This window comes from Hippopotamus amphibius, chromosome 1 (genome assembly GCF_030028045.1).
Source record: "Hippopotamus amphibius kiboko isolate mHipAmp2 chromosome 1, mHipAmp2.hap2, whole genome shotgun sequence".
Taxonomy (NCBI): domain Eukaryota; kingdom Metazoa; phylum Chordata; class Mammalia; order Artiodactyla; family Hippopotamidae; genus Hippopotamus; species Hippopotamus amphibius.
Window position 1 is genome coordinate 25759448 of NC_080186.1, and position 14974 is coordinate 25774421.

Here is a 14974-nt window from a genome sequence, read left to right on the forward strand (position 1 = left end):
GTCTCCTAAATGGTTTCCCTACTTGTGCTCTTGCCTGTCTACTGTTCTCAACTCAAGCAAGCAGAGATTCTTTTAAAGCATAGGTCAGATTCTCTTCTTTGCTCAGAATTTTCCAGGGGCTTCCCATCTCCATGATCCCCTACAAGTGCCTATGTACTTTGGTCTAGGCTGACTTGGTTAGCTCACTGACCTCGTCTCCTCTACTATTCACCTTGCTCACTCTGCTCTAGTCACACTGGCTTCCTTGCTATTTTTCAAGTATGTCAGACGTGCTCTCACATCAGGGCCTTTACACTTAGTGTTTTCTCCATAGTTGCCAAAATGACAGCAGTTATCAGAAAGGCAGTGTTGTGTAAGAGTTATTAAATTCTGCAGTCAGATGTGAATTCAAATCCAGGCTCTTCTCCTTCCTCCACTGTACGACCTTGGGGAAGTTATTTTAACTGAGGCTCAGTTTCCTAACCTGTATAAGGTGTTAATGAGAGTACTTTTCTGGTAGGATTGTCATTAGGATTAAATGATGTGAGATGGTTAAAGAATTCGGCAAGTATTTGCATGCAGAGCTAGATAAATGCCAGGTACTGTTAAAATTATTTTCAACTTGGCCTGTTCCCCATAATCACCTATGGAGATGTCTAAAAATACAGATGTCCAGGACTTGACTCAAGGGATTCTAAGTTATTAAGTCTAAGGGTGGAGAGAGGGGCCAAGAATCTATATCTTTAAAATAAAGCTTCCCAGGTGGTTATTTAGGAACAGTTGGAGTTGAGAATGGGATGAAATTACCTCAAGAGCATCCTGCTCAGAACCCCAGACCAGTATATGACTAAAGGAGGCTCTCAAGAAACTTTGAGTCTGTTCAGTTTCTAAACTTGCAGTGTAATACTCATGTGATGCTTACCTTCTCTGGGAATTTTATTCTAATTTTAACTGCTGTGTCCTGAGCAACCTTGAGCTGTGTCAGACAAGTCCTATTGGAGGTACAGGTCTGATGTAAGCAATGAAATATAGATCCTGTTCTAAATGTTTCCAAAGGGAGAAAATGGGTTTTTCCTGCTTAAACATTATTATACATTATACTTTGGGTTTTCTTAGAACATTCATATATATGGACTATATCACCATAATATCTGTATGGGAATTAGGTAGCTCTGGAAATTGGAAGGAAATAGCATTATAGTATGACTTTCATACAAGGAAAATAATATAAAATTACTAAAATTATGAGAATTGAAATATAAAATAAATATCCAACTCCCAAAAGTAACAATATTCTTTAAATAGTTTTCTTGGCCTTTTTTGTGTACAAATAGCCATTCCAGCTGAAACCCTCATCTGTCCTGTTTTTATTTTACCTCTCTTCTGATAGAAACTACGCCCGGTTCCGACAGAAATCTCTGCAAAGATACAGTCTGACTCAGTGGGTTGACCGGAACAGGAGAAGCCACCATCGGTTCCAGCGTCTACCAGACTTCTCATACAGTTCATTTGTCTCCTCCCATCAGCAGTGAAGGTCCCTATCCAGGGTCCTGTCCAGAGCAGCATCTCATCTTCTTCTGCTGTTTTGTGCTTTGTAGATGTTGAAATTTATTTTTCATAACATTTTTATTTAAAGAACTTGTCACCTTTTGGAAATGCCCATTGCTGACTTGAGATTTTTTATATAAGGTCCTTCTTGTTTGTGTGTATGTATGCATTTAAGCAGTGTTGAGTTGTTACAGTTTTAATTTGTTAATTTAAATTGAAGGTGGCAGCCTCCTAAAAGCCAGCATTAAGTCAAAACACCCAGGCTCAAGTAAAACACCCACCTCTGGGCAGAGGTGAAGTCTACTTCTTTTTTTTTTTTTTTTTTTTTTTTTAATCAACTGTTTTTATACACATATCCCCGTATGGTGAAGTCTACTTCTGATGCCCAAAAGAAATCATCTTTTAATCTCCTATGAGGAAGAGATTCTTTATCAGGCTGCAAGCCAGTGTTAATTATTGCTGATGACTTATAAATGGATACAAGCCACTTTTAACAGCTCCTCTTGCTTTTTTTATTTTTATCTCTGAATACCTGTCAGTATTTTAAAGTTGGTAGTTCAGGGCATCTGAAGTAGTTGAAAGGACAAATTAAAAGTGTAGATCTTCTCTTCTTTTTGTACCTACTAGCTGCCTTTATTTTGGGGCTTTTTTTTTTTTTTTCTTTTTCATTCTTCATTAATTTTACTTTGCACAACAGTGTTTACAAATCTTGTACATCTTAACTCTAACAGAAGAGTGGTGACTAACAGCACCTGTCGATTTGTGGTCTTGTGACTTATTGCCTTCTCTGCCTTTCTTCAAGGATTTTCCTTCTTTTTTCCCCAAGGACCTTAGGGCTCTGCCAGCATATTCCTGTATCCTGTTAGACATAGGTATGCCTCTTAAGAACAGCCTCACTGTGCTCTTTATTGAAAAACTGCCCACCCAGAGTCTTGATTCTAGGACAAGCCAGAAAGCAGTGCTGTTGAGAGGTGTCAGTTGGTCTTCAGTTTCATCTGCTGAACCCCAGCTTCAAGTATGAGTTGACATGTTAGTCAGTGAGCTTCCATCCTGTGGGAGAAACTTTGGAGAAGCTGTCTTTTGTCTCCATTATTAGTTAATAAGAGGTACCTTTTGATCCAGGATATTACCATCTCCTTACTTGGTCAAACCTCTGATGTTCAGTTTTACAAAACGACTCAAGTGGGTCTAAAATAGTTTTGATTAAGCCTGTGTGCAAAGCATACCAATCTTAAGGACTGGTACTCTAACCCTAGTTGATGGGCTTTGTGCAGCTATCTTAATGGGTGTCTTAGGAGTTTGTTATTCTCTTTACAGACAGCTCTAGACATCTCTTGGGAGATTTTGCAGTCCGGCATGTGTGCTGTTGTTGTTCACTCTCTGTGAAGGTTGTACCTAGTTGCTGTAGCACAGCCTGTGATACTGGGCTCACTGCCCCTGTCTGGTTTTGTTGTTCTATCAGCTCCATCTTTGTATGCAAGGAACCCATCTTAAACATCCTACCCTGCTTTAGAAACTGACTTGGGAGAAACTTGGTCATAGTTACCAGTTAACTTAGATGGATACCCCTAAGTGTTAACTATTTCTATCCAGTCAAGGATTCTCTTTTCCTTCGACATTTGGTTTAGAGTCTGGGACCAAAATGTAAAGGAGAAGTTCTGTTCAAAGGCAAGAGGCAAAATCTAGTATTTCAGTTGGCATTTACTATCTCAGTCACTCCTCCAGGTTTCTGTAAATTGGCTTAATGGAGTGGGACAGACAAACATCCACCTTTGGAACTACAGCATCGTTAGAATTAATTGTTGCTGGGGCAACTAGCATTGCAGTTGTCTTGTTCCCCCACAGATAACCAAGGAGTAAAGGCAAAAGTCTAAGACTTATGTTCCTGCTTCCCTGGTACAGGAGGGTTTAAGACTGATGTGTAATGGGAGCATCGCCTTTGCCAAATCAAATGAGTGACGGGTTAACTAGAAAATGTGACAATCACATTTCCTCTTTGCTCAAATAATTCTGTTTTTCCAAAGCTTTAGCAGCTTAATTAAATCTGTTGGACTGGGGGAGGAGAGAACTGTTCCCTAGCGGTTAACATGGTATTCTTTAAGAAGAAAAACAAAGCCAAAGAAAACTCATTATCAGCCATGTTCGCCTTAAAGATGGTAGTGGGTAGAATCTGGAGTTTTAATCTGTTTTTAAAAGCTACATATCTCATATTTGGTGTTGGCCTCCAAGTCTTTCATGTAGAATTCTTGCTGTGTTGTTTTATTTGAGTAAGGATTGTGTGCATTTAACTGCTTACCTAGCTTTCTTCATCTGTGATGACATTCTCACCACGGGGGTCTTGACAGTGCAGAGTAGAAATGTGCTGTTTACATAGTTTACTTGTAAGTAAAGAGCCTGAAATAACCTGTAGTTTTGCATCTAATGCAGACCCCAGTTTACTTTGGTTGTTGTCAGGATCAATTATGAAACTGAAGTTTGGTGCCTCCTCTTTATCATGTTTTTCCCCTTGTAGCAGTTGTGTTTAATGTCTTTAAAAAGAAATAAAAGTTCTCGTCAGTGGCTCATGTACCATGGCCGTCTGTTGCGGGCTCTGAAGGAGGGTTCCTTCCTTCTTTGCGTAGGTAGGCTAGTGGGGTGTGGGAGGGGGCGGCAGTTAGTAGATTGTGGTATTGGGGACGCGAGGGTGTGTGCTCCCTGTTCTTTTGAGGGTAAATTACAGTGTTGAGAAAGGCGTTCCAGCAGTTAAGAAATGTTGAAATTAATTGGGATTTGCAGCTGCATATAGTGCACGTCAGGAGCCTGACATAGGGAGAGCCGGAAATATCACTGTGCTGCTGTTTTTTGCAGAGGGGGAGCATGGCTCAGCCCCATCACACAGGCGTTGCCTCGCATTCCTTCCTGGGGCTGGATGGCTGACCCCCGTGTCTCTCTGCCTCTCCATACCCAGCACTGATAAGGAAGAAACCAAGCTGCCTGGGGCATTCTTCCTTTGAAAGGGGTGTGAGAAACCGGAATTGATCGTTGTTCTTAACGCAGCTTCTCCAGAAATTGCTCCTAGAACCTGGTGCCGGTTGGATAAGTGTGGGTAGATGTGGGAGACAGTGTTCCTTAGATCCCTTTTGTGAACCTAAGCTTCTTAGACTTACCCCAGGAGCAAGGATGGAAGGGAGGCAGTGAGAGTTCGTCACCTGTGTTAGCCAGTGCTTTTACAGTCTCAGCTTGTGCTCAGAAAATAAGTAGCGATGTATTTGGACAGGCTGTCTGTCCAGCTGTCCTGTAATTTTTGTCAAATATGTATTCTACAGTCCAGGCAAAAGGCTCAATATAAATTTTCTAAATATTCAGCTAATTGCTATTCCTGTCTGAATCCAATGGTCTCTTGACCTGTACATACACGTATCCATTTTGTCCTCTCAGGTGTAGGTGTTCCTTTGTCTAGTAATTGTTTATTTCCTTTTTAGCAGTGTGTTACTGTAGGCATCAAAGGTTTCAGAGACTAGGCTGGATTCTCTGAGCTGGTGGTGTCCCTTACCCTGAGTTCGTTTTATGTTGTGGAGAAGTGAGGAGGAGGAGAAATGGACCTTCTCTAAAAGCTTGTTCTCTGACCAGGCTATTGTGAGCTTTTACAGGAAGAAAAAAAATCCCAACCACCTAAAACTAGAAAGCAGAGTTCCCTGCTTTTCTTAGTGCTGTCCTGCTTTTCTAAGAGGAAACAATTATTCCTAAGCTGATTCCTAGGGTATGCTTGTTTTGTAGGCCAGAGCACCTGTCAGGAAAAAAATGTCCACTTGTCACAGGAAGTATCAGCTGGCAAACGGTGGAATTCCTTAACTAAAAGCTCCCGCCCTGTCAATCCTCCCCACCTGTCCTCCCGCTATGACAACTGGAACATGCCACAGACAGAAAATCTGACCCTCCCAGCACCCAGTGGGAAGCGGTGGAATGTAATTTTTTTGGACAACCTTTAAAGCCATCTAGTCCTGAAATGCTGTATCATTAAGGAATTGTTTGTATACAAAGATCATATTCAGTTCAGCTTCAAATAACATTTGAGGGTTTGGGAATATTGTACTGATGGAGCTTGGGGTGGGGGTTGAGGGGGTGTTCCATTTACAAAAGCATTTTGTTCTTGCAGGCTACTTTTTAAAAGCAAAATCCAAAATCTGTCAAATAGGTTTAAAGAGAGTGAGAAATAAAGTATAAGTTTGAAACATTACATGACTGGAGTGGTGAGGTGCTACATATTTCTGTAAAGGGTTGAATTAAAGATCTTAAAAGTGGGTTAGAGAGGAGGTCCACACTGAGGAGCTGGGGTTGGGGGGACGGGACCAGAGGGAGGAAAGGACTCCTGTCCCACAGAAACACCAGTCCTCCTTCCTCTCCTTCAGACCCTGGGGTCTGCCTCCTGTACAATAAGGAAGCCCTCTGGCTGCTACTCTGGGGCGGGTTGGAGCGGGGAGCGGATCTGGGGATCCTCTGGTCTCACCCCTCTGTTTTTGACAGGGAAGGAGACCAGGGCCCCATCAGAGCAGTCAGGTCTTGTGCCTTACTGAGGGTCTTGTGCCTCAGTCCAGCGTTCCTCCCACGGGCCTGCTGTGGTCTTGCAGGGCGGGTCTCTCAGGTCTCAGACAACTTGCCCTGGCCCTTCCCAAGCTGTGAGAAATCTGCAGATCTGAGTAAGCGATGAAGAAAGGACCATAGGGTTCCACTATGCAACTACAGTTGATTCGGGAAGAGCTCAATTGTGGTAGAACTTGGGGGTTTAGGGAGGTAATTAAAGGGAATGGAGTTAGGAGTGTTGTTCACGCCACTCCCCTCATACCCTAAGGTGATGTGCTACAGGCACAGATAAGGTGAAGATAGCAAACTCCCAGCAGTGGTGCTCCCTGGACCCCACTGACAGCTGTCTATACCTCATGCTGACTTGGGGTTTCTCCATCATTTGGCACTAGACAAGCACAGTGGGCCTGGGAAGTACCTCTCTGAGGTCGGGCCTGGAGTTCTGTGTGCTCATCAACATCCCACTTTTCCACCCAGCCTCTTAAGACCTGCTTCCCCCTGCTCTCAGGACCTTCCAGAACAACCTACCCTAAGCCCCACTTACCTGACATTTTTCTGTCTAAGCTACTCCCGACTCTGGACAGAAATATTCAAGGTGCCCCATTTACTGGTTTGCTCATTGGCTAATGGCATCAACACTCTACCTTTCAGTTTGCTGCGAGATCAGAATGATGTTCCTTTACAGCCCCGAACAGCACACTCAATTCTGAGCTGCAGCGAGCAGCTTCTGCAGTTCCCCTTTACTTCCCCCTCATGTTGGGAGAAGCAGGACTGCATTCCTTTGGCCAGGGAAAGCGCCAACTCCATCCAGAGGGGAAAACCCTTTGTTTTAAAAACTGAGCTCCAGCCTGCATACCTATGCAGTGAGGCAGCCCCAGCTCGGTTTGGGGGGGGCCTCAGCAATAGGATGATAGAGCAGCTATTTTCTCCTCCTACACGTGCACCCCCATCTGTTCGAGATTTCCCTTCCAACTCCAGCTTGGCTGGCAGGCTTGTCCCTAAGAAGCTGCAGGCCAAAATGGAGAGAACCGACTCCCTCCACACATCCTGACTTGCTGCCAACTGCCAGAAAAAGAGGGCAACATTTGGGCATTTACCAGAAGACAAGGATGTGCCTTTTCATTTGTCTTTTTATTTTACATTTAAAAAGTCGTTATTGCTCTAACTGGATCAGAGGTAAGGACCTCTCCCCTAAGGAGCCTTGGCCTTGCAGCCCCATTTAGCAGGGATGGAAGTCACAAGACAATGAGTGGAGCCTCATGCCCTCCCATGAGGAAGCCCTTAGTGTTGCTGACATCTGCCTTTTAGCCTGTCTCTCCTCCCTCCCTGTGCTCCAGACTCGGGCAAAGCAGAGTGGCAGCTGCCCCGGCCACGAGAGCTCTTGTAGACCGGAAAGAAGGGGCGGTCGCTGGGTAATGGCTTTCAGCTCTCTGGCTTGGGGGCCGCTGCGCCCATCATTCAGTCCAACAGGTACTGACTGGGCGCCTGCTGCGCACCAGGCTTGTACCAGGCGCAGTCACCCACACGCTCGTCCTCAGCCACCAACGGAAGACGCAGAGGTCCGTCTCTTCCCACGCCGGCATTCAGCAGCCGTAACTTGTCAGTCCTAGGGAAGGGTCTGCCTTCCCTTAGCAAGCACCATTTGTTTTTTAAACCAGAAGGAGGCAGTGGAGGGAGAGACCCGTCACCTCACACCACGCAGGCTCTAGGGAAGGACATGAGGACCCTGGGTAGCTTTCCCAGAACCCTGGATGAGATGGCAAGACATGGAGATCCCAGAGGCCAGGACTGCTCTGACTGTCCATGGTGAATGGCTCAGGCCGGCCTTCCAGCAGCGTCCACCCCACAGGGGGTGACTTAGCAGCCCCCAGCGTGTCCCGTGCGGATGTACCTTTTCAGTTGTGCAAGCCAGCATTGTTGCAACTCCAACAGACTTTTCCTAAAGAAGTGGGACCAATTCCTTCCAGGTCTCTTTCCCACTTTGTCTTCTTCAGACCCCAGACGGATGATCTTACAGTCAAAACAAGGGCCAAAGAAGATAGAGGACGCAGGCGACTAGCTCAGGGAATCCCTCTGCCCTCTGGTGTGAAGCCCTTCGACTGTGTTTTCCGAAAGAGACAGAACAGATAACAGCTTACACACTCGCAAAGTTGTGCATCGCACCACAAACAAGTCCCTGATGGCTGGGTCCAGCAAAGGCTTGATGGCAGCCGGGATAGTCCCACAGCTTCCCTGAAAGACACAGCTTCTGTCCGTCTGGGTGCTTGTCATCTCCCAGGAGCTTTGTGCATTTTCTCAAAGAGGAAGCCAGTCCAGGAGAGGTGAGGCAGCAGAAAGAAGGCTGTGTCTCATGCAGCTTTGCCTTCTCCAGGACGGGGCCAGGCCTTTTAGTTTTGTGGCTTGTTTATTTTTTGCAGAATTTGGGTTTGTAGTTCGGCCTTCTTCACCAGACTAGGATGGGGGGCAGGGTGGGCAGAGGGAGAACTGTGCAGCTCTCTGTGCCTCCCCCACCAAGGCAGTCCTCTCTCTCCCTGTGCCCATGGACCTGGGGACCAGCAGAGAAGAAAAATGAAATCCTTCTCCCTGCAGACAGGCAGTCATGCTTCGATGATGTTCACCGAGGGCTTGTTTGGAAACTGGGAGGAAAAAAATGAGAGAAGCGGCCTGGGCTAAATTGAACAGACTTCTTGCAAGGTTGGAACCGGGGAGAAGACACAGAAGGAAAGGAGCAGCAGGGCTGCAGCCTAAAAGCCAGGCTCTCATCTCAGGTGGAAGAAAAGGAGGAGCCCTGCCTGGATGTCTTGTCTCTCTGCCCTCTCAAACCCAGCCTTTGGCCTCACTCAGCTGAATGGCCAGGACAGGGTCCTGGGCCCCAGCCGAGCATCCTACTGGCTGGTCCTCTCACATCCTGCAGATCTGCCTCTGCGTGCAGCCTCAGCCACTGACATTGCTGAGGTGCTTCTGGAGGTGGGGGTTAATAAGAGGCTTCAGGAAAGCGCCAGAGAGAAGCCAAGAGAGAGGACAGTAAGGCAGAGGGTGGAAGGAGATGGAGGAGGAGGAAATGAAGACAGGGCCAGATGTCTGTTTGTTGGATAATCATCGTCAGAACCATGAGACTCTCTCCCGCTCTCTACGTCTTTCTTCTGAGCTGCTCAGAGCAAGCACTGAAAAGGTTTTCATATCTGTTTTACAGAAGAAGAAATGAAGGTACAAAGAGGTAAAGCACCTGCCCAAGGTCACACAGCACAGCAGGAGCACGAATGAGCCCGGAACCCCTACTCTTGCGGTCCCGCACCAACCAGGAACTCTGCCCTTCCCATTCACTGCCCTTTTTTTTTTTTATTTTTTTTTGGCACACGGGCTTAGTTGCTCCGTGGCATGTGGGATCTTCCTGGAGCTAGGATCAAACCCGTGACCTCTGCAGTGGCAGGCGGATTCTTAACCACTGCGCCACCTAGGAAGCCCTCACTGCCCTTTTTTTAAACCCCTACTGGCCCCTGGCACCCTGCAAAAGGAGAAGATCCAAAATCAATTTGCAGCGTCCCCTGTCTCACATGGGCAGCAGCCAAGCTTGGCTCTGTCCAGCTGCGGCCATGCCAGGCCCCGAGCTGACCCCTCTGCAGCCTGGGGACGACCAGCGCGCCAGCCGCGGGGCCCCCGCCTAGGCCCAGGTCTTGCCCTCACCTTGCTGCGGAGAAGGCCCCCGCCTTGGTGCTCTGGGGTGCTGGTTTCGGACGCACTCTTGGTTTTTTCCTTGTTGTTATTGGGTTCATTGTCCTTGATAATGTCATACTGGCGGCAGAAGAGGGCGATGACGCCTGCAGGGGAACAAGGGAGAGCAGTCAGAGCTCCAGTGCTTGCCCCTCCGCTTCATTCCCACCAGACCAGGCTGAGCTCCCGTGGATATCAGGCTCCAGATGGCCTCTCCCGGCACTACTGCAAGAGGCTGCCTTTGGCCTCTGGCTCCTGTGTCCACCTGTCCCCTTCCCCACCATCCCCTTCACTGCTGCTGGGCTGAGCTTCCTATGACATGCTTCTGATCGTGTCTCCTCCCTTCCCTTCCTTTAAACCTCAGAGGGCTCCCTTTTCCTCTAGGGCAAAGAGCAACAATAGCATCTGTCTAGCACGTGCCAGGCCCTGGGCTGGGCCCTGACCTTCCATCTCACTGGGCCCTCGCAGCTCTCAGAGGGCACCAGTGATTACCACCCCCAGGTTACGAGGGAGGCCACAGCCGCAGAGCTTAGATAACTCACTTAGATAACTCACCGGAGGTCACACGGCGCAGCTGGGATGCGCCCTCCAGGGCCTGCACTCTCCTAAATGTGTACTGCTATTAAACTAATATTTTTTTGTAAGTCCAAGACCATTTTTACCTCTGTACTTGATTTATAGCGCTATTTCTTTTTCTTTCCTGGCCGCGCCAGGCGGCTTGCGGGATCTTAGTTCCCCGACCTGGGATTGAACCCGGGCCACAGCAGTGAAAGCCCAGAATCCTAACCACTAGGCAACCCCTTATACTGCTATTTCTTGATCTGTTTTAGAGATTACCTGTTGATGTCCCACCATGGTTGACAGAGCCTAACAACTCCCTGCACTTCCTTCCCCGTCGTCCTAGCAGAATTACATCACAATTCTGAGTTAACTCACCATTTCCATGTGATGCTGTCTGCGCCAAGTCTGATAGTGCACCATAAGCAGACCTCCCCTTTTGTACAATCCTTTGTTTTTCCTGCTTTTTTTTCAAGTGCCTGCTTTTCTTTGTGTCTACAGAACATATTTTTCCATATGCTTCTACAATAGAGCCTGCCCTCTCAACCACGATGCTAATATAACTTTGACATGGTGTTTAATTCCCTCAGAAAGGACTCCAGTCCACTTGACAGCCTCACCATCCTTTACTCTTCACTTTCTACCGTCTCTCTTGGGTCACAGCTGCACTGAGTCAGACTGAGCTTAATTTGCTTCTTGAACACACCATGCCCAGAATACCCTTCCCTTTTTGGCTGCCTGGTGAACTCCTACTCATCCTTCAAAGCTCAATCCCCATTTACCTCCTCTCTGTGTTTCTCTTGATTTCTATTTCTAGCCCCAGAATTAATTCCCCATCCTCTGCTCCCATACATGGTGCTATTATGGCACTCATCACACTGAATTATAGTTCAGTACGGGCCTGGCGTCTCCCAGACTGAATTCCTTACAAGCACATGGTTCTTCTTAGTCACGATTGTAGCACTACTCTCTGGAATGGAGTGGCTGTTCAGTAAATTCTGGTTGAGTTGAGTACAAAGGGGATGGTCTTCATCCACCAGGAGCTCACAGACAAGTGGGAGAGAGAAAGACAGGAGCCCAACTAACTTAGCTAAGAAGAGCTAAATTTAGAGAGGAGCACACAGTGTGCCGTGGGCGCGTGGAGGCAGGGGGAACATTCTAATGGATGGATTGGGGAGGTTTCACGCAGGCGGGCTCAGAGCTGCGTCCAGAAGGATGAGTGCGTTAAGAGGGTGTCCCAAGCCTGAGCTGCTCAGGCCTGAAGCACCTGAAGCCACAGCAACCCAGAAGAAGCTGGAGAGGCTGCTGCAGCCATGGCTGGAAGGCAGGGGCTGTGGACACTCCTGAGGGAGGCAGGCGGAGGACAGGCACTCACATGATCCTACGAGGCAGCTACCGAACGGCTATTTTTTTGGCGAGGAGTGAGTTAGAGAAGAGATCCGACCTGGCCCCCAGAGCAGAACTTAGGCTCCTAAGTCCTCTTCTCTTACTGCCTCCAAGCCCCTCACCCTCCGTTTCCGTGAGGAAAGGGTCCGGTCAGGGTCTTCCGCTTCCCCGAGGTGAAGGGAAGAAGGGCTTGGGGCCAGACTCACCGGCCCACATGAACAGGACCACAACGATGATCAGCACTTCTCCTGTCCGCAGCTGCTGGTTCCTCCCCATCTCCTTCATGGTCACCTCATCTGTGTGGAGACAGACACGAGGTCCGGGGCTCCTCCCCCCGCCCCACCCCTCCAGCCACCCTTCTAGGGCTGAGCCCAAAATATTAAGTGCTTATTTCTACAGGTGCCCACACATCTAATGGAAGGAGATTCCAGAACATGCTGATGGCTACTTGGGTGGCAGCGACTGGACTTAATCCAAAGCTGAGAGTTTGTATCCCATTGTTTGGGGGACCGGGGTGGACCTCCCTGTCTCAGGGGCTGCTTGACTAGGCAGCAGGGGCCAAGGAGGAATGAGGGGTTCATGCTTTCCTGGAGCTGCCCGCCGCTCTGGCCCTGACCGTCCCTCCTCGCACCCCGTCCCTTGTAACGGCGGCCCGGGCCTGCCTTTGTTCTTGGAAGCCATTTTCTCAGCCTCGCGTGGTGTCTTGAAGAGCACCGGCTCACTCGCTGGACTCTGGCCCTGAATGGAGATGGCCTGCACGTGCACGATGTACTCGGTGTCCTCCTCCAGGTCCCAGAGCGCGCACGAGCGGGTGGTGGTGTTCACCTCCTGGATGAAGCGCAGCATCCGCACGTCCTTCTTCTGCGGAGACAAAAGCCGGGTGCCAGCTTTCAGCGCCCAGGGCCCAACCCCACGTCTGCCCAGCTCTCCAGCGGTGATGAGGCCTCACCTGGCTACCATGCTAAACCCTGGACATCCACAATCTGACTCAAGCATCCCATCATCTCTGCAGGTAGGTATCAACATCTCCACTTACAGGTAAGGAGACAGGTTCAGAGAGATTAGAGAAGTTGCTCAAGGCCATACATCTATCCAGAACTGGAGACAGGTCCTAAACTCAGATCTGTTTAAGATCAAAATCATGCCCTTAATTCCTAGTTTCCAAGCAAACGATTCCCTTCTGGGGCCCCCCTTCCCAACCATGTAGGCAGCTTTCTGCCCATCTCTCTTGCTCCTTCTTCCTTTCTCTTTCTGCACCCCTTCCTCCCCCATCCACCACTTCTGTCTTGATGTGTTCTTCCCTTCCAGGGACCCTCGAGGGTTACCTGCTGAGAGATGGCAAATCCGATGACAACCTCGTCCTCCAGGACGTCCCAGCTCACCACCGCAGAGTTGGCCTTGAGGTGCCTGACGGTGACATTTACTGGGGCCGAGGGGCTGTCTGGGGGTGGGGAGGTACCTGAGCCTGAGCACCCCCTGCTCTGAGGCCCAGGCCCACCATCTCAGCAGTGTGACAGGGGAACCTGGGGGTGGCCATCTGGTGGGAAGGAAGAAACCCAAGCCTTCCAGTGGGATTGGCACCTGGGTCTCAGGTCCTTAGTTGTTGAAGAGCCAGGACTGAGAGGCCCCAGGATCCTTGTATCCAGGGCGGGAGCCCCTGCTGGCCACAGCTGGCCCCACTGGGGTCTGACCTAAGATTGATGAGCCCGGGCCAGGGCCAGATCTAACGGAGGGGCAGTTAGAGGTGCGGGGACAGGCATGGGGGAGACATAGCTGGCCGGGGTTGCAGGAGCTGAAAGTTAGTCAATCAGAAGGCCTCCCAGTCCCGTGCTCTTTCTACAGAACTGCAGCTGTCAAGTGAGTGACCTTGAGGGAAGGAGAAAGACCCAGAGGTCGAGAAGAGCCTAGCTGGGTGAGCCCTGGGATGGGAATGAGGCTCAAGAGAGGAAGCCCCAGTAATGTGGAGACCCAGGCAGCATGAAGCCTGGGGCAGGGCTTCTTCTCCACACCCCGCCAGCCCCAAGAGGCAGGTGGGGAGGCGGCAGAGGAAGATGGGGTCACTCAGAGCAGGGCCCCTTGGTGGAGTCAAGAGAACAGGGTAGGGCCTTCTGGATGGGGGGAGAGGACAAAGGGGACCAGATGAGACGAGAGTGATGGGGATGGTGGGGGTCAGAGAAGGAAAACCTAGGAGAGAGGCAGCAGAGTCACACAGCTTCTACATCCTCAAGGGACAAGTGCTTCAAGGGGAAGAAGACCTAAGCCTGAACCACAGCCCTCACCCCATAGGCCTGGGGCCTCGGGAGACAAAGCCAGATGTGGAGAGACAGAGGACACAGACAAGGGGCAGCAGACACAGAACCGGAGAACAGACAAGTGGGGTATCAGAGACAGACACGGGACGGAAGCAGGGAGAGAGCACTGAGCCAAGGAGCGACGGGTAGGAGGAGAGATGAGCAAGCTGGCGGCAGCCAGAAGGGACGGGGACAGGGCGTCAGGAGAGGCAGGGCGAGCAAGAGGCCAGGCCCCAGGGGGCAGGCCAGACTCCAGGCTGGGGGGGTCCACCCCTACCTGTCCCTGCGCCCTCAGGTGCCAGTCCCCATTCCCCGCAGCCAGCAGGACCCTATCCCGCTTGACCTGCAGAGTTGGCCTGCAGGGCTTTGGGGACAGGGAGGGAAGCCCAAGGTGGGGGGACCGGTGTCCTCAGCTGCTCCCTGGGCCAGAGAAAGGAGCTAGGGCTCCTGAAGGAAAGGCCTGGGGTCAGGGCGATGGGATGAGGGGGCTGGGGATCCCCAAACGCTAGGTCCCAGGCAGGGGTGGTGGGAAGGGGTTGGAGAGCTGGAGGTCAGGTCTGGGGGTCAAGTAGGCAGCAAAGGGGCTGGGGGGTGGGGGGGCCGTGGGACCAGGGGAGCAGTGAGCGGGCCAAAGACCGGGTCCCCAAGGAACAGGGAAAGGACCCGAGGATGCCCGCCCGCGCCCCCCGCCCGGGCCCCCTTACCCGCCTGCACCAGCGCGAGGCAGACGCAGCCCAGCCACAGGCGGAGCGCGGCGCGGGGCGGCCCGGGGTGCATGGCGGCGGCTGCGGCCGGCCGGCCCGGGGCGGCGCAGGGGGACGCGGCTCCGGCGCCCGGCGGCAGCTCGCGCCGGCGCTCCGGCCCGCGACCCGCCCGGCCCCGCCGCCCCGCGCCGCCCCGCGCCGCCTGCATGTCGGCTCCGCGGACAGCGACTCCCGCGC

At 50.6% G+C, this 14974-nt stretch overlaps 2 protein-coding genes across 10 annotated transcripts in view; one reads left to right on the forward strand and one right to left on the reverse strand.

Moving 5' to 3' along the window:
• Nucleotides 1-1635, forward strand: part of S100PBP (S100P binding protein) — a 31849-nt gene extending 30214 nt beyond the window's left edge. For 8 of the 9 annotated variants that reach the window (XM_057704193.1, XM_057704202.1, XM_057704210.1 and 5 more), the window contains one exon: nt 1370-1635. In XM_057704193.1, coding sequence (XP_057560176.1) covers nt 1370-1511 — 142 coding nt within the window. In that variant the 3' untranslated portion in view covers nt 1512-1635. The remainder of the gene's footprint in view (nt 1-1369) is intronic. The other variant, XR_009048575.1, reaches the window with a different exon arrangement.
• A 7931-nt stretch (nt 1636-9566) lies between these two features.
• Nucleotides 9567-14810, reverse strand: FNDC5 (fibronectin type III domain containing 5). Its single transcript, XM_057709281.1, is given in 6 exon segments — nt 9567-9693; nt 9695-9905; nt 11949-12038; nt 12405-12603; nt 13068-13183; nt 14738-14810. Coding segments are annotated over 6 exon segments (816 nt in total).
• Between the last annotated feature and the right edge of the window lie 164 nt (nt 14811-14974).